General features: G+C 44.8%; 1 protein-coding gene across 2 annotated transcripts; it reads right to left on the bottom strand.

The window, feature by feature from the left end:
- Positions 1-5,522: 5,522 nt before the first annotated feature.
- On the bottom strand, positions 5,523-17,234 carry LOC308484380 (trypsin-like). 2 transcript variants are annotated; one of them, XM_081019288.1, is made up of 6 exons: positions 17,013-17,234; positions 13,761-13,859; positions 10,970-11,129; positions 9,105-9,358; positions 7,529-7,665; positions 5,523-6,027 (listed from the first exon to the last, which is right to left on the bottom strand). In XM_081019288.1, the coding sequence occupies exons 2-6, from the start codon at positions 13,813-13,815 to the stop codon at positions 5,875-5,877; spliced, it is 759 nt and encodes a 252-aa protein (XP_080875414.1). In that variant the 5' UTR covers positions 13,816-13,859; positions 17,013-17,234; the 3' UTR covers positions 5,523-5,874. The 2 variants fall into 2 exon arrangements, with proteins under 2 accessions (XP_080875414.1, XP_080875415.1); XM_081019289.1 differs by lacking the exon at positions 17,013-17,234 and adding an exon at positions 16,596-16,880.
- Between the last annotated feature and the right edge of the window lie 1,743 nt (positions 17,235-18,977).

The raw sequence follows: 18,977 nt of genomic DNA, 5'->3' as shown, positions 1-18,977 counted from the left end.
GAAACAGCAGCTCAAAGAAGATGTAAACCCGTCAAGTCACCTGAGGTCCCAATTTGGGATTTTGCTTTGAGGGAGGCTGTGATGGTCAGAAGCAGAATCCACAGGTAACAGATGATGGGGAGACAGGTTCTCTTGGGCTGATCTCATGCAATGGGTTAGAGAAGCAACCATTCAGAGCAGAGCTTCACTTTCCTCCCCGCCCCTTTCACTGCCCAATGCCCATTGCACTGTTTGGAAACCCAACTTGTCCCTCCTTCCATAACTACACACTCCTTAGATTTTTAACTAGCTGTGCAGGTCAAGGGCATCAAGTAGCTGGTGGAACCTCTGCGATACCTCCCCCTCCATCATTAAAACTCTTGTGCTCGTTTTGAAAATTCTGCACAGTGACTCATTTTTATTTGGGGTGTCGCTGCTGCTTGGCCAAACTCACAAAGTGGGATTACGCCACTGATCTCATGCTGCAAACATGCACCGGTTGAGGAAACGCAGCAGCTGATTTGCTTCTTCCTCACGTCGAGCACAACCAATAATTGCCAAGCGTGTTGGGAAGAACCAGGGACTAGGGATGGAGCGGCAGGCATCATCCCACAACGAAAATTAAGGTTGGAAGCTTCCATTCCTGGTCTCCTCAAATTGCACGACAGTTAAATGCAGAAGAGCAAGTCTGGCTATTTTATCGTCCGATCAGGTGGCAACTCTGAGCAATGGCATTCCAAGTGATGGAGAACAACGAAGCAGATTGAAGATGGGATTCACACGGACATGTCCAGTAGGGCTGCACCAAGTGTTGTGTGCATGAATCAGGGGTAGGAGACCTCAGGTTCAATGGGGGTCAAACGTGGCCCTCCCAAGCTGCACCCCCCCTAGAACACACCTTCCACTGACTTTGCTCATTTACCAAAGCAGAATGCAACCTGGAACTGCGATAATCACTCATGCTTGCCTGGATGAAGGGTAGAGAGGGATGTGCATGTGTAGAAAGGAACATACTGAACTTTGGTAAAATTTAAATCCATTGCTCCATGCACACTTTTGCCTCTGACCCTGCCTGCTACTGGAATGTGGCCCCTGGGAGGTTCCCTAGAGGGAAATGGTGGACCTCAGGCTGAAAAATGTCCCCTACCCCTTGTATAAATAATCAGTGCCAGGGTTGTGGAGGGCAAACAGGTCTGTGAGCAGTGGCAACAGAAATGCTCTGCCTCAGCCCCAGGCAGCTGGGATTTGCCCTTCTGAATTTCCCCGTGCTATTCAGGAGACCTTGAGGGTAACTAAATTGGCAACTCTCAGACTCAGCCGCTTATTTAAAGGAGTGCAGGTGTAAACAGAGGGCTCTGCTTGGCTCCTGCTGCGCTGCCCAAGCCTGCTGGTGCCAGGATTCAAATAATTACTATGTTCGTGGCATTTTACAGAGGCAAAGAAAGACGAGGTCCCTGCCTTGAGGATCTAAACCACATTATTTATTTAAATAAATCTAAACCACATTATTTATTTAAATAAATTCCAACAGTGGGCGTGAGGCTACAGAGGGTGAGGAAGGAAGGGAGTGGCAAAAGGATGGAGGATTGTTTGCATCAATGTGCTTAATAATGGTTTAATTTCTCTTTGCGTTCTAATACAGTCTGCTTATTTGTTTTAAAAAGGCTGGCAAGCAGGTATGGGCAATGCAATCAGGTATGTGCAACTTGGCCCTCAGAGATTACCAAACATGTAGGATGGGGTCAGTCACATGGCATCATGTGACATCACATAGCCCTGACATTCCATCATAAATTTGCGCAGTGCACACTCTAAGGTTCCCAGTGGTTCCTTTGCCTCTGTGGCTTCACTAGACACACCGTTGACATCAGATGGCACCAGGTGAGTGACAGGTGGGTGTGGCGGGGTAAATGGTCTTGTGGTCCTCATTTGTCCTGTGGACCAGAGGTACCCCACGCCCATTATAGGGAAAGATCAGAAGATCTTGTTACATTTTAATATCTTGAGTACTATCAATGGCCAGGTGATGAATAGCCAGGGATTTAATGAACATTTAATGTTAATTTAATGAACTGATGTTAATGTTGGAAAGGAGCACACACTCTCCTGCAGAGAGTTGCGAGCTGAGAGTTGACTGAAGAGGAAGCTCTTTGAGATCCCAGGAATCTGATCCAGCTTAGGGACTCAACTATACTGCTGCAAATAAAATGTTTTAAGCGTGTTGTAAGGTGCAGTATACAAATGTGACACTAGATGGTGAAAGAGAGCTATGGCAAATTCAATATATTTTTCAAAACGTTTTTTTTTATAAAGCATTTTCACAGCGTTTTTTTATATATGTGTAGATTCCACCTAGGGTTTAACCACAGAGCCTAGGACTTGCCGATCAGAAGGTCGGCGGTTCGAATCCCCACGACAGGGTGAGCTCCTGTTGCTCGGTCCCTGCTCCTGCCAACCTAGCAGTTCAAAAGCACGTCAAAGTGCAAGTAGATAAATAGGTACCGCTCCGGCGGGAAGGTAAACGGTGTTTCCGTGTGCTGCTCTGGTTCACCAGAAGCAGCTTAGTCATGCTGGCCACATGACCCAGAAGCTGTACATCAGCTCCCTCTGCCAATAAAGCAAGATGAGCGCTGCAATCCCAGAGTTGGTCACGACTGGACCTAATGGTCAGGGGTCCCTTTACCTTTACCTAGATTCCACCTAGGAGTGTTTGCTGCCTGCTGGAGGAGTCTCTGCTTGCATTGTTCTCTGCATGCATTGTTATAAATAAAACAATACTGCCTCAGGACCAGCAGCCACACATTTCCAAGCTCATCTTTTGTAGGCGTGCTAGTTGGGGCTAATGGGAACTGGAGCACACCAGGTCTGCGAAGGCTGATCTTAATGTGATAAATAATTGTGGGAATCATCCACTTTGGATTCGCCCTGGAGCTTGTGTAAACTCATGGTTTGGGTGCTAAAGTTCAAATTCCTTGGTGTTGGGACACTGTGTGACAGTTTCTTTATGCATGGAACAATTGTCCCAGTCACTCCCTTCTCCTTCTTGTGAGGAGAGGAGTGGTTGGTCACCCACGGCTATGGGTGATCTCACACTTCCAGGTTGTCATTCAGGGTGTTCCAACCCGGGGCATTGTTTCAGGGGATCATTAATGCATGTTTTATGATTTACTGTGCTGTAGAAGAAGCACAATGACAAGATATTGTTGCACTCCTCCCCAACCTCTGAGCGGTGCATGATTCCAGGGCCCATGGGGCCAGGGAGGAAACGGTTCTGAGCACAAAAGTGTTGGTGTTGATCTTTAAAGCCCTAAATGGCCTTGGCCCTGGATACCTGAAGGAGTGTCTCCACTCCCATCATTCAACCCGGACACTGAGGTCCAGCTCCGAGGGCCTTCTGGCGGTTCCCTCACTGCAGGAAGTGATGTTTCAGAGAACCAGGCAGAGGGCCTTCTTGGTAGTGGCGCCCACCCTGTGGAATGCCCTCCCATCACATGTCAAGCAGATAACCATTTATACGACTTTCCATAGACATCTGAAGGCAGCCTGTATCAGGAAGCTTTTAACGTCTGGTGTATCCTGTGTTTTTTATATTCTGTTGGAAGCTGCCCAGAGTGGCGGGGGCAATCCAATCAGATGGGTGGGATACAAGTAATTAAAAATAATAATAATAATAATAACAATAATAATAGGTTCCAAAACACAGGAGCCTCCATAAGTACAGACTTCCCCTGCTGCACACGGTTGCCCTTGAAAATGTGGAGAGTGCTGAGGACAGGGGGTGATTGTTCATGCTCCCCCTTTCTTGTCTGCTTATTTAAGTTAGGGGTGGGACACCTCAGACCTGGGAGCCACATACTAGCTCTGCTTCCCACCCTGAGTGTTCTTGCCTGACTGGAATATGTCCTTGAACTCTGATAATGCCTCTTGCTTGTCTGGATGGTTGATAGAGAGTGGTTTTTGAGCATGTAGAAACTAGAGTACTATACAAAGGCAACATTTACATTCATTAATCTACTTGCTTTTGCTTCTGGCGCTGCTCACCACAATAATGTGGTCCTTAGAATGTTGCCCAGAAGAGAATACAGCCTTCAGGCCCAAAATGGTTCTCCTTTCCTGAAGTAATTCCTATTATGAAGTCATGAATAGGGCTTGTGAGTTTGTGTATATGTGCACTTGTAACAAACAGATAAATCTAGCTATAGACCAGCTGCCATTTTTTCCCCACCAAGAGGTTCTGGGAACTGTAGTTCTGTAAAGGAGCTGGGGATCTCAAATAGAGGTTGGAGTTTTGGCATAGATTGATCAAAAGAGCCAGTGTGGTGCAGTGGTTAAGAGCAGTGGACTCATAATCTGGTGAACCAGGTTCGCGTCTCCGCTCCTCCACATGCAGCTGCTGGGTGACCTTGGGCTAGTCACACTTCTCTGAAGTCTCTCAACCCCACTCACCTCACAGAGTGTTTGTTGTGGGCGAGGAAGGGAAAGGAGAATGTTAGCTGCTTTGAGACTCCTTCGGGTAGTGATAAAGCGGGATATCAAATCCAAATCCAAAAGTCTTCCTGTTGTTAAAAATGAGATGCACTGGATTTCAGGCAATAAGAGTCACATCAGTGAGAGCTGCTATTGTGAGAGACTTAGAGTCAAACTAGACCCAAAGCCTAGCAATTGTGTGAATGGGTTTTTTAAAGTAAATTGCTGGTGGGGGTAAAGGTTCAAACCTGGTATGAATGAATCTGCCAGTTATGTGTGTCTGCATTTCTTATCTTTCCCATCTTAAATTCAGTTTTTCACATTTCTGCAGCAATTTGTGATTTATTTTAAAAACGCATGAAAATTTGTCAGCATTTTAGTGTGAAATTCTCCTAATAAACACAATTTCACGGACAGTTTTGACTTGAATTAGGACTGTCATATGTCTGGAATTTCCCAGACATAACTGGGATCTGCCCATTGAAAATAGCATCTGGGTAGAATTGATGTAGGTGTTGATTTTTTTTTGGCAATTTTCCCTTTAAAAATAGGTTAAAAACTTCAATCCCCCCCCCCCCAAGATTTTGCAAAAATAGTTCAACAGCTTTGGCAAAAAAAAAAAAAAGGTGCCTGGATTGAAATATGGCAACCCTACTAGAATACACATTTTTTTCAAACAATTTCCCCTTACACGATGCATTTCTATGTGTTATTTTCACTAATATATGCATTTACACATATGTACACTTTACACTAGTATATGTGTTTTTATACTGGAGAAATGCATTGCAAAATTTTGTATTTTGAAAGATGGCTGTATTTCAGTTGAGATCTTGTTTTGGAAAGTGCAGATTAAATAAGTTTGCTTTTAAATGTGCCAGGAATCAAATTTCTCCTCCATCCCTACCCCCAATCTGCATGCTAGGGTCCCAGTTCAGACTGGGGGCCCCACACCTGCAATTTACGTTTCAAAAGGCATTTGTTGTTAATTGCACAAAAAGTGGTGGTGTGTCTAATTTGGTCCTTTAGCAAAAAGCATTCATCAGCTTGAGGTGGTTTCAGAGGGCAGCAGAAGATTTAGTGGTCAAGACCAGGTTTTATTATAGTACATTTTTACACAGCGCCACAGAAGTGTCACAAACACCGCAAACCAACTTAGGGGAGTCTAGTGAAGTCCACAACAAAACATCAAGCGTGTTCCCCCCTCACTTCAGAGTTTGTTCAGGACTGGAGGAGAAGCCGTAGCTTAATGGTAGAGCACTTGGTGGTGGGTTCAGTCTTTGGGATCTCCAGGAAAGGGTGGGATTGACCTCTGCCTTACAACAATGGAGAGCTGCTTCTGGTCAGTGTAAACAGTACTGAACTCGATGGAGCAGTGCTCTAATTTGGTATAAGGCAGCTTCCTTTGCTCCAACTGCCACAGGATCATCAGTTATTGCGGATAGTTTCTCGGATCCAGTCCACATATCTGCATACATTCACATAGACGCCAGGCCTCCTAGGTTGTGCACAAATCTGGGGCCCCCAGGATACAAGCCCTTGCAGCTTCCCGTTGCAGACAAGGGGGCCGCCTGAATCACCCTGCAGAAAAAAAATAAAACAAAGCACAATCACTTCTCCAGATCCTTCACTGACAGTTCACTTGTGAGGTAAATAAAGCTCAGGGAGAATGATTTGCACAAGGCCTGTGGCAGATCTTCAAAGTTTCTTATAACTAATTAGTGGTGTGTGTTTATTGTTGGGACAGGGCCTGTCCTACTATTAGGCAGATTTGGACAGCCGCCTCAGATGGCAAATGCTGGAGGGTGGTATTGAGGTGTAGCAGACAAAGAAGCTCCATGTACTATATGGCTTGCCATCCTCATGGGTAGTGGAGGACTATGGGTTGTATACAACTAAGTTTGAGTAGATCAATCAAAATCAGGCATAGGCAAACTCGGCCCTCCAGATGTTTTGAGACTACAATTCCCATCATCCCTGACCACTGGTCCCATCTCATGATGGGATGGGAGTTGTAGTGTTTGCCTATGCCTGATCAAAACGAATAGCTCTAACTTAGACATGTTTGTTCATTTCAATGGGTCTACTCAGAGTAGGACTAGTCTTACCTACAACCCTATCAGCAGTATTGAAGTAAGATTCAGCTGCCACTTTGTTCAGTTTCTGTATGTGAATTGGTGAGGGCACCATTCTGTCTTTCGTCTCAGGCAGCTTGTTAGAAATATCAAGGGTGAATCTAGAACAGAAGATGTTTTGAAGACTGCGCTGGGCGTGAGGAATTTCCATCCCATAGGCTGAATGTGACTCTCTGTCTGGCCCTTGGGACACTCACTGGGACATACGCACACACCCCTCTAGGCTATGCCCCTTCTCACTAAGGCAAGACCCTCACTGGTCCTAATGCTCATTGAGGAGGAGTGATGTCACTTTTGGGAGGCCAGCTTCATGGCTCAACCCTACCAAACAGCTATAGTGAAACAGGAAACCCAAATCACACCACAGGTTTAATTAACCACCAAGATGACACTGATAAAAGCCCAGATAAATGAGAGAAATCGCAGAAGCAGCAAGCAATTATCTTTCAGTGGCTAATTCCGGTGGTTAATTCAGTTTGTCGTATGGTTCTGTTTCTTGTTTTACTGCTTTTGGTGGTTAATTTTATCACTTGATTCAATTTGCTCTGTGGTTTCATTTCTTGTTTCACTGCATCTCTGCCTCATTTGGCTTGTAGAGTTGATTTCCTGCTGTATGAGAAGCGTAATTTTATAGCTTCATCACTAGGTGGCACTGGACTTAGTTCTATCTGCTGTTCTGTTCTTCTTCAAGTGGAACAATAAAGTTCTTGTTTAGCTTCCTGACTAGTACAGGTCTTCAATTGGTAGGATGTGACCCGACACTGAATCTTAACCTAAGACAGATCACAACAGCAGAGCTATCACAATAAGATCTAAAAACCTCAAATGCTTGATTGGGCTAAAGGTGGATTGTCTTAAAAGGTTAAAGAGTGCTAATCTTTTATCCACTGGCATTCACCTAGTCCTCAGGAATATTCTCAGGCTTAGTGGAAATCAATTCAACTCACCTGGCAAGCATCTGTGCCTCCTTCCATAGCGCCAGCGCAAACCATGTTCTCATTGATATAATTAGGGTAAATGGACCGACAGACGTCTTGACCAACAATGGTGACGTTTGCACAATGCAAAACACTGGGGAAGCTTGCTGTAAAACAACAACAACACAGTGTTTGGAGAGAGCGTCAAACATTACAGAATGGGTGGGGACAGAGCAGTATCCCCCGCTCCTTCTCATAGGAGCATCTCCACCCCCATCGTTCTACCTGGACACTGAAGTCCAGCACCGAGGTCCTTCTGGCGGTTCCCTCACTGCGAGAAGCGAAGTTACAGGGAACCAGGCAGAGGGCCTTCTCGGTAGTGGCGCCCTCCCTGTGGAATGCCCTCCCACCAGATGTCAAAGAGAACAACAACTACCAGACTTTTAGAAGACATCTGAAGTCAGCCCTGTTTAGGGAAGCTTTTAATGTTTGATGTATTACAGTATTTTAATATTTTTTTGGAAGCTGCCCAGAGTGGCTGGGGAAGCCCAGCCAGATGGACGGGGTATAAATAATAAATTATTATTATTATTATTATTATTATTATTATACTAGGACTTGGGGTCATTTGGTCCGATGACTGGAAGGAGATGCAGGACCTGACATCTTATGCATTTCTGAACACCTTTTTTCTCAAAGTATGCATTTCTAAATGCACTTTATCCTAACATACATACATGCTTTTTTTAAAAAAAAAAAAAAAGATGAAACTGCAGCACAAAAGTCAGAGAAGTATGAAATCTGCATTCCAGTCTGCAGGCTTTACTGGAGATTGCAGTTCAGATTAATTCATATCAGAATCCACAAATTCCTCAAGCATGCAGACCGTCATCACAGCCATCTCATTCACCCAGTGATGTCTGTCCTGTTCCTCAGAAGAGGACGTCCATAAGAGAAATGGTGGGTTTGGGGTAGGGATAGGGATAGGGATAGGGATAGGGATAGGGATAGGGATAGGGATAGGGATAGGGACAGGGATAGGGACTAACAAATGAAATGAGTAAAGGATTGTAGCCTTTGGTACAAGTGGGGAAGTACCAATCTATTAATTTTGGTTTCTCTCAGTTTCTCATTTTTTTCAATCTTAAATTCAGTTCTCCACATTCCACATAGGCTTTCGATCTTTTTTAAAAACTCCTCATGAAAACTCATCAACATTTTAGCACAAATTTCTGCCAATGTACACAACTTTCACAAATATACACATTTTACCAAAGACTCTTCTTTTATTATCTCTGCAGCTGCAATCACCTGGGTGATGCAGATGCCATTAGGCAGTTGAATGTGCATGCGTACTCCGTTAGTTTCCCTCCCTGCAACCCTCCTTCTGCGTGGCTCTGGACACAGGCAACCCACACTATGCCACTGGTTGGAAGTATTTAGGGGTGAAGATTGTTTGGAAAATGGGTATTATTACTTTGTTTTTAACTGTTTTGTAATTTGCCATCCTGTGCTCCTTTGGGAGGAAGGGCGGGATTAAAATGTCATGAAATAAAATAAGAAATAATTGTTAGGTTGAAAGGACGCGCTTTAAAAGGCAACATACCTTGGGGGCTTGTCGTGGTACCCCATCCTGAAACGAGGCATTGGGTCCCAGGCACGGGGCAGCTGGTGGGCAAATCAATGACGTTGACTTTTTTGTTTAAGCAAACCGGGGTCAGCAACTTGACAAGCATGATATCGTTGTTCTTGGTCCGAGAGTTGTAGCCCGGATGCACAATGACTTTTGAGGCTAGTTTCAGCTGCTCAGACCAGTCCAGTTGTTTGAGGTGATGTTCCCCGAGACGGACAGGAAAAGGACTAGGAGCAAATAAATATAAATGGCAAGTTAGGCTGGTAGGAGTGCTGCCAACAGTGCTTTGCTTTGTTTTTCTTACTGGACTTGATCCTGCACTTTTAACAGCATCGCAGAAGTCCAGCAGATGCAACGTTTTCCAACATCCATGACAGACTGTTGCTAAAAGAATAGGAGCAGCACCTTTAGAAAAGTTGGCAACTCTACCTGGCAGTGAAAAAAGAGATGATGGTGGTGGTGAATTAAATTTATAGACTGCCCTATATCCAGAGGTCTCAGGACGGTTCACAGAGATGGTCAAGTACATCTACTTTTTTCACAGGAGGGATGGGGAAGCTGTGACCCTCCAGATACTGCTAGACTCCAACTCCCATCAGTCCTGAGCATTGGCCATCCTTCCTGAAGCTGATAGGAGTTGGAGTTGAACAGATTCTGGATAGCCACAGAATCCCCCATCCATGCTTTGTATGAATTGCAGTGAGACAGTGCAGGCGAAGCTCACAGAACATTCAAAAGCACTGCACAAATGCCCATTATTATTAGCTCTTTTGGATGCAGCTGCTGGACGCCACTTATGCAGGATTGAGAACAGAAGCAAGACTCCATTGCCAAGTAAGATCACTCACGATGACTATACGTCAGATTTACATTAATGCTGTGTGGAAATGCCTTCCATGTTGAAGTTTCGTAATGCGTGCCTTCAGCTTGGTCGACGCATGCTTGCATATGATTTGCAGGGGCCTTGCTAGGTACTTAGAGGCTTGTGTCACAAGATTGCAACACATTTGCATATCCTAATTTGTCTGTATCAATGCCTCTGGAATATGAAGACTGTGGGTGGCTGGAAACGCAACAGTACAGTATAATCAAAGTAAAACAATGTTTGGGGAAAAAAATTCATTAAAAAAAAAAGCAGGGGTGAGGCCCCACTGTAACAATGCCCCTGAGATTAGATGTGATAAGTTCCCTGGGGAAAGGGATTGATTATTAAGACTACTCTGGAAAATGAAATTCTGTGAGGGGAATTTAGGGCTCTCCTAACAACTCTCAGGTGGGACGCGGGTGGCGCTGTGGGTTAAACCACAGAGCCTAGGACTTGCCAATCAGAAGGTCAGTGGTTCGAATCCCCGCGATGGGGTGAGCTCCCGTTGCTCGGTCCCTGCTCCTGCCAACCTAGCAGTTTGAAAGCACGTCAAATTGCAAGTAGATAAATAGGTACCACTCCGGCGGGAGGGTAAACGGAATTTCCATGCGCTGCTCTGGTTTGCCAGAAGCGGCTTAGTCATGCTGGCCACATGACCCGGAAGCTGTTCACTGGCTCTCTCGGCCAATAAAGCGAGATGAGTGCCAGAACTCCAGAGTCGTTCGTGACTGGACCTAATGGTCAGGGGTCCCTTTACCTTTTAACAACTCTCAGTGCCTTTAACAAACCACAGCTCCCATAATTATTTGGGGGGGAACCATGACTGTTTGAAGAGGTAGCATAGTGCTTTAAATGTTTGGTGAGTGTAATAATACGGTGCCTCTCATGTTCACAAATGCGCAAATATTGATATTCATATGTGTGCGCATGCACACGCAAACCCCCAGCCCTCTCCCCGCCCATGTACACTTACACTCCCAATTTACAATGGGCAGCGGTGAGCACCCATCTGTTGGTGATCAGGGTCCCTCCACAGTGCAGTCTGAAGCCTGAAAAAAGTGCGGCCTGCCAGGGCTGGGAATTGATCGGACAAGGCCCCCCGCCAATTATCCGGTTTTCATCTGCTGTGGCAGCTGGAAGAACATAAAACCACAAATCATTACCATCTTGCCACATAAACGAAGCTCAATATGTTACTTCGACCTCCAAGTGTCCCTATTTTCCACGGACATCCCCAATTTAGAGAAGCCATCCTGGTTTCTGATTTGATCCCAGAATGTCCCACTTTTCCTTAAGATGCCCCTATTTTCGTTGGAGAAATTTTGGAGGGTATGTTACTATTAGTATATAAAGCACTTAACAGCTGGGGATCTGTTGACTTGTAGGATTGTTTTACCCCATATATACCTTCTTGGTCACTTTGAAATGTAGAACTTGCACTATTACAAGTGCCGTTGCGACATATAATACGCATTCTGCACTTGTAGGAAACGGATCTTTGGAACTCCCTGCCTGTTGATATCAGGCAGGCACCTTCGCTGTGCTCCTCCCAGTGCCTGACTAAAACATTTTTCTTTAGGCAAGCTTATCCAGACATGTCGAAGTTACATGTGTTTTGTTTCTTTTTAAGTACCGTTGATTTTAATCATCTTCTGAATGTTTTCAAATACCTGTTTTTATCAATCATTTCAATGTTTTGTTTTATATTTTTGTAAACCACTCAGAGGTTTCCTTACAACCAAGCAGCAATCTGAATGTTGTTAAATAAATTAGACAAATCAAACAACTTTGTGTGATCACAGGACTGTTCACCCAGTGCACAGAATGCAGCCACAAGCTGTCTCTGCACACGTACAAGCATTTGTGTGAAAGAGTGTACACTAGCTGATTTGTACAGCTCAGCTATTATGCACACAGACACACAGACGGTACACTTGCTGAACATGTTGAATATGACACGTGAATAACTGCAAATGTACATCTCCGCTTTTTGGGTATGCAAAAAGGATCGGCATATTTCAAGAAGTGAAAATCCGGACAGAATTGGGGGGGGGGGCAGTGGGGATGAAAGTTGCTGAGCCTTTTTTAAGGAAAATCATCAAAAGCAATACTGCCAACATGGGTTGCCAAACATCCAGATTTTCCCAGACATTCCAGTGATTTCTGCCCGGACATTGCTTCCGATGGCTGACTGCTGGCTGTGTCTGGGAAATTCATGTATACATGCACAAAGACGGTACACTAGTCAAATGTAATTTGTGAACACCCCCTAAGTTGCACTTTGGTGAGGAATGGGTGCATGACCAAGGCATACTTCACAAGTTATGTTTTTAGGAGATAAAAAGGTAAAGGTACCCCTGCCCGTACAGGCCAGTCTTGACAGACTCTAGGGTTGTGTGCTCATCTCACTCTAGAGGCCGGGAGCCAGCGCTGTCCGCAGACACTTCCGGGTCTTGTGGCCAGCGTGACGAAGCTGCTCTGGCGAACCGGCACCAGAGCAGCACACGGAAACACCGTTTACCTTCCCGCTATAAAGCGGTACCTATTTATCTACTTGAACTTAAGGGTGCTTTCGAACTGCTAGGTGGGCAGGAGCTGGGACCAAACGACGGGAGCTCACCCCGCCGCGGGGATTCGAACCGCCGACCATGTGATCGGCAAGTCCTAGGCGCTGAGGTTTTACCCACAGCGCCACCCGTGTCCCTCTCTTTTAGGAGATACCAGTTGCCATACTAGAAAAAGAAACGTATATACAGTGGTACCTCGGGTTAAGAACTTAATTCATTCTGGAGGTCTGTTCTTAACCTGAAACTGTTCTTAACCTGAAGCACCATTTAGCTAATGGGGCCTCCTGCTGCCACTGTGCCACTGGAGCACGATTTCTGTTCTCATCCTGAAGCAAAGTTCTTAACCTGAGGTAATATTTCTGGGTTAGCGGAGTCTGTAACCTGAAGCATATGTAACCTGAAGCGTATGTAACCCGAGGTACCACTGTACTGAGGTTTGATGGAGGAGGCAAAGTTCAATCTGAGGCGGAGGGAATTTTGTTCATATGTTCCACTTCCACTTCCATTTATTAGCTAAATATTTAAGCTATTTGCATCCTGCTTTTCTGACTAACCTCACAAGGTGGATTACATAAAAATATTGAGACAAAACGCATGAATTAAAACAAATAAGACAAGCAACTGGGTGTAGCCTTTATGAAAGCCATAATGGTTCTTGGGTAGCCTTGTGATGGCAATCGAAGGAAGAAGAGACCACATCCACAGCAATACTGGGAAACCATGTTGCTGTTAAAGAAAAATCTGCCAGTTTTCGTTTCCCTTGGTTTCTCATTTTTAGCCCAGTCTTAAGATCAGTTCTTCACATTACCACATCAAAAAGATTAAACGTAAAACCTTCAGGGAGAAAATAGTCCACTCCCTGTTGGACTTGTTCTTAACATCACCCTCCTGTAGTCTAAAATGGTACAGTCCACCCTCCTACCTCAGGATTCCAGCGCCACATTCTGCTGGAAAAGAATGTCTAAATCAGTGCTACTTTCCTGGCCCTCAGTGCTGCTGTCACTATTCCCTGCCCTCGTGGATCTATTGATCTAACCTCAGTGGCTGGCCAAAAAACAACAAACAGCTTTTAAATGTTTCCATATATTTTTCAACCACTAGATGCATCCTATCCCGTACACTCTCAAACATACTTACCACACCTAAAAATACAACAACAACATCACACACTTATTTTGCCTGCCCTACAGATCTTACCGGGAGACACCAGGAACAAAATGGCAGCCAGCAATTCCAGTAAATGAGACGACATGGTGGTTGGGGGTGGGGTGCAATTCTTTCCAGGAATAAGCTGTCCTGTAAGAGAGGAGACAATAATGCAATCATTCCATTGTTCTAGGAGTTCCAGAGACAAGGAGAAAGCAGGACGGTTGAAGATAGCAAAGAGCCTCCAAGAAACTTGCTCCTTTTCTTTTCACCAGAACTCCACAAGTGTGAGATGTGAATCAAAATAACTGAGAGCCATTCTGCCCTTTACACAGAATGAGGTGTTGTTGTTGTTGCTGTTGTTGCTGTTGTTGTTGTTGTGAAGGAATGGGTTTCCCAAGACCAAAACTGACTGTGCAGGCAGTTTGAAACTGCACCAAAACCTCTATCCCCCCCCCCCCCATTTTCCAATAAGACTACAGTTGTTGTTGTTGTTAATTACTGGCCCTTCACCCTAAGTTCCCAGCATGGGTTACAACAATTGGAAATGCAACATGAAAACAGTTTTTAAGACATACAATTCTGAAAAGCGCAACCACAAAAAATAGGGTGGGTCATAAAAATTTACATCTCAGGTGCCCAAGGTTAGAGGAAAGAGGTACACCTTTAGTATTTACTGAAAGCTGCAGAGTGAAGAAACCAGGCGCACCTCTGTGGGGAGGGAATTCCACAACATAGGGGCTGCCACAGAGAAGGCCACCTCCCGGACCACCCCACCCCACAAGCTTCTGAGAGCAGTGGAGCAACCCAGAGGGCTCTGTCTGCCCTGGTTTCCTTAGGGCATTAAGCACTAATGTGAGCAACTTAAATTGGGCCTAAAAACAAACTGGCCAACCAAGGCAGGTGTTTTAAAATAAAACGGGAGTTTAGTGTGATCTAAATGGAACCCCAGCCAGTTACCTGGCTGCTATATTTTGGACCAGTAGACTGACATGGAAGGATGTCAGACTCTGCCATTTTATACCACAGGTAGGAGGTCCTGTTTTCAATTGTTCCTGCAAATAAATGCTCCTTATATTCCCTGCATGGTAAACTAGGACATCACAGAGAAAGGTTAAGTGCAGCCACTTCTCCCTGGTGTGCTAGATTACCATAGGTAGAAAAATTCTTACGTGGAGGAGCATTCAAAAGTATCTCTCTCACATGCAGAGATACCCCTGCTCTCTGAGACGGTACCATTCAGATTTTACCACTTCATTCTGAACAGTGTGTAGGACAGTGGAATTAGTAATTAGCTTGAAGTCCATCTCAAGCCACTTTGGTAGTTATATCTGATCTTTTCCAAGATTGCTTCCAGACATGAGTGATTTGCCAGTCCCCAACCATGGCTGTTCTGCTATAAGAGGGTTGTGGATTAGCAACTCAGCTTCCACACTTCTGGAATCCAAATAACAACCTGTTGTAACCAAGAGGGCAGTTCGCCTCTCCCCAGCTTTAGTTGTCAGGGTGGATTTTCATTAGGATCACACTGCGGAGAGCGAAAGGGTTAAATACTCTCTTCCCCATCACTGCATTCCTGATCATGAGCCCCAGTCTCTGTAAGCACACAAGGTGCTTCCAGGCTTAATGTTGTAAATGGGTCATTCAGATTTTCGAAACAGGTTGCTGGCAAGAGGTGTTTTTTAAAAAGGGGGGGTGGGTGGGTTCCCCAATCCAAAAGGCATTCTGGTGTCAAAGATGGCATGTGGACCCTACAAAAAAAACCCACAACAACTTGCATGCATAAGGAACACTTATCCTACAATATAAACCTGTCTGGAAGCAAGCACACACACACTTCAATTTAGGGACTGAATATAGATATATATAAATGGCAATGTGATCTGGAAACGATTTGCCACTCGGAACCAGCGCATCAAGCAGGGCTGGTTCTTGGTGGCCACAGCCTCTCCTCCTCCTCCTCCTTCTCCTCCTCCTCCTCACCCACTACGACAGGGGTCGGCAAGGTTTACCTCACCTGGGCCGGTTCACTCCCAAGGAGATCGCTCCATGGGCCGGATCACGTATGTGCAGACATGATTTCTGGCATCTGCGTCTGCGCAGATGCGATTTCTGGTGCAACGGAAGTGAGTCCCTGCTCCACAGTGCGCCGGTTTAGCACAGTGCACGGGGACTGACCAAGCAGGCAGCTCAGTTCGGGGGTGGCTTGTGGGCCATTTAAACAAACTCTGTGGGCCACTTGTGGCCCATGGGCTGCAGGTTGCTGACCCCTGCACTATGAGCTGCTCAAGGGAGGAAGTCACCAGCGGCGGCCATGGAGAGGCCATGGAGAGGCAACAGGATGCTCCCTCTCAGCCGCCACTCAGGGCAAGTATCAGCTCACCCTCCTCCCCGAGGTTCGTGGCAGCAACATTGTCAGAGAAATTAGGGACATTCCAGGATCAAATCCAGTGGAAGACAGGAGTGCCTGGCGTGCTCTGGTCCATGGGGTCACGAAGAGTCGGACACGACTAAACGATTAAACAACAACAACAAGGATCAAATCAGAACCCGGGGTGGCTTTTGTAATTCTTGAACTGTCCCTGGAAAATTGGGACACTTGGAGGTTATGTCATCTCTGCCTGAGCAAATTCTGCTGCTGTCAGATTTTCTGTGGTCTGGGGTTAAAAAGAAAAGAAAAGAAACTGAACAGGTAAAACATGAGAGGAGGATGTTCTGATTACTGCACCATGCAGATGCCCTCTAGAAAGCGAGCAAATAAAGATGCCAGGATCTAGATCTAATCAATCAATAGTTCTTGCAGGGCAACAAGCAGAACAAAGAAACAATATAAATCACTCCGGAGTGACTCAGTCTGTGCCATTCTTATCATGCAACATAACAAACCTTCTCAAATCCTGCACAGAAAGCTGTTGAGTAGACAGCCTAGAGATATATCTATGGTTTGCAGACTCCAACAAGAAAGCAGAAAGACGTATCAATTTGAGTCAACAGCAGGCAGCTCCTCGCTGAGAGGTTATGCTGGGGAGACGCTCCTTGACTGCAGGCTGCATCCAGAGGAATTTGTACAGCCTGCCCAGATCTGTTCAGATTCACCAAGTTGCAGATATTTCAGATAAGGAAACAAATAAATCAGGGTGTTGGCTATCAAGACGGAGATCTCCTGTCAGCTAACTCCCACTGCCTCCACAGGAGAACCTGAATAGATGTCCCAGAGAAAATGCACTACCCAGAAAATAATACACCTAAGGTGGTTTTCAGACCTTGAAAACAGAAAGCCATAGAAGCATAGAGATGTCTTACCCCCAAAGGCTGCCGGAATCCAAGACACTGTCTCTCAGGCCCTTCTTGGCTTTTATTTCAACTAGTCCTGCCCTGGATTTACCGGGCTTTGGCTTTTCAGGAAGTGTTTGTTAACACCCCCGCCTTGCTCTTTCATAGCCGAGTGACTAGGACCAAATCCATTGTTCAGATTAATGCAGACTTCCCGATGATATAACAGGTGATTGTTAGAGGAGGAGGAAGAAGAAGATGCCCTCAGAAATCGCCTGTGTTGAGGGCTGAATCACACAGCCTCTCTCTGCTCACCACCGGACACCTGTTCTCCCTTGAGCAAGTTGTCTGAATCACTTGCCCTGTAGCATCAGCCAAAGATGGGCTTGCCCCACACTACCTGAAGCAGAGCCGGCCCTCCCATTAGACGAGGTGAGGTGGTTGCCCTCGAGCAGTATATTATGTCGGCGCTGTTATTTATGTGTGCATTCATTCATTCATTCATTTTACACATTTATTCACAACATCTATTTTCTGGGCTACTGTCCATGTCCTCTCTGACCCTCAAAGCAGTGTATAGCCAGCCTCCATAAAACAATAAACAAATTCAGTTTTAAATTTTTTTTAATGATATTTATTGAAAATTTTAAAATTACAAAAGAGAATAAAAAAGAAAAAAAGAAAGAAAAGACAAAGAAAAGACAAACCACAGTCAAACAATACAAATTAATAAAAATCAAAATCAAAAAATAACACGACACAATTAAAAAACAAAAATATACCACAAACATTTAAAAACAAATCCAATATTCTCATATCTTTAACTGTCATTACCTTCTTTCTTTGACCTCCTCCTCCTCCCTTTTTTTGTATCCTGATTATTAACTGTCACAGCAAATCCTTTCCATATTTCATAATATTCTGTCATTACTTTACCTTAATCTATTTTAATCTTATCTTACTATGAAAACCTTAAAACTTAAAACTTAAATCTTATTTTTACCAATTTCTCATAACCATAATATTCTTACATAATTCTTTAAACATTTTTGCTAAAGCCAAATAATTTCGTTCCAACATTTTTCTAACATTCATCAATTTTATAAAACAATCATAATAAAAGAAATAACAATCCAATCTTCATCCAGCGTCTCTTCCTCCTGGACCCGGGTTTTGTCAGTCCTTTCTATCCCATCAATCTAGCGCATTAACCTGGTAACCTTATGTCCGAGGCCCTTAAGTCTCTTCCATGTCCCTTCCGCAGCTCTTCTTCGTATTTATAGCTATATTTTCCTTTATATCCTACTTCTTTCACTCTTGGGAACTCCAGCTTGACAATGCTTTTGACCCTTCTCGACAAATTAGCCCCTTTTCCATAGTCCCCACTAAGTTCCATGTGGTATTTAAGAACATGTTTCAAAAACCCTCCAAAATTGAGAGCCCCCACAACCCCAAACATCTCACGGCCCATTGCCAGACTCGAAAAGTCCAAACCTCCCTGCATAGGGGGGTCTATCCAACCCCCCATTTCCAAACCAAACCAAACTTTATCTTTCCAAATCTGGCTTTTTCCAAGTTCATTTGTCAAATCCAAGAATTCATGTTCCTGCTGGGCCGCAGCTCCCTCCATCCCTGGCGCCCAAGATTCAGCAACATTCTCTTCCCTCATCTGTTCCGTCAGGGCACACTCCTGATCTAATTCCTGGGTGGGCTCTATATAATATCCCACTGCCTGTCCAAAATTTCTAATCGCATCAGTCATAAAATCCGTCTTCTCATGTAGCTGTTCCAGTAGGGCACTTGTTTTACAGAAAGCACTCAACAGAGCTTCTGAATACATTGTCCTGCAAGGTCAGAAGTCTATTCCCACGATCGTAATCTATAACAGCTGCGAGCTTCCCGATTCAAAATTGGTTACAGTTTCACGGGCTCCCTCTAGGGGAAAAACTTCTGCTTGTTCTTTTCTTTTAAAAACAAATCTAACAACAAAGTTTC

The sequence above is a fragment of the Podarcis pityusensis genome (assembly GCF_964106645.2).
Source record: "Podarcis pityusensis genome assembly, chromosome: 8".
In the NCBI taxonomy this organism is placed as follows: domain Eukaryota; kingdom Metazoa; phylum Chordata; class Lepidosauria; order Squamata; family Lacertidae; genus Podarcis; species Podarcis pityusensis.
The sequence above is the reverse complement of the archived record's forward strand: the minus strand, read 5'-3'. Positions and strand labels throughout refer to the sequence as shown.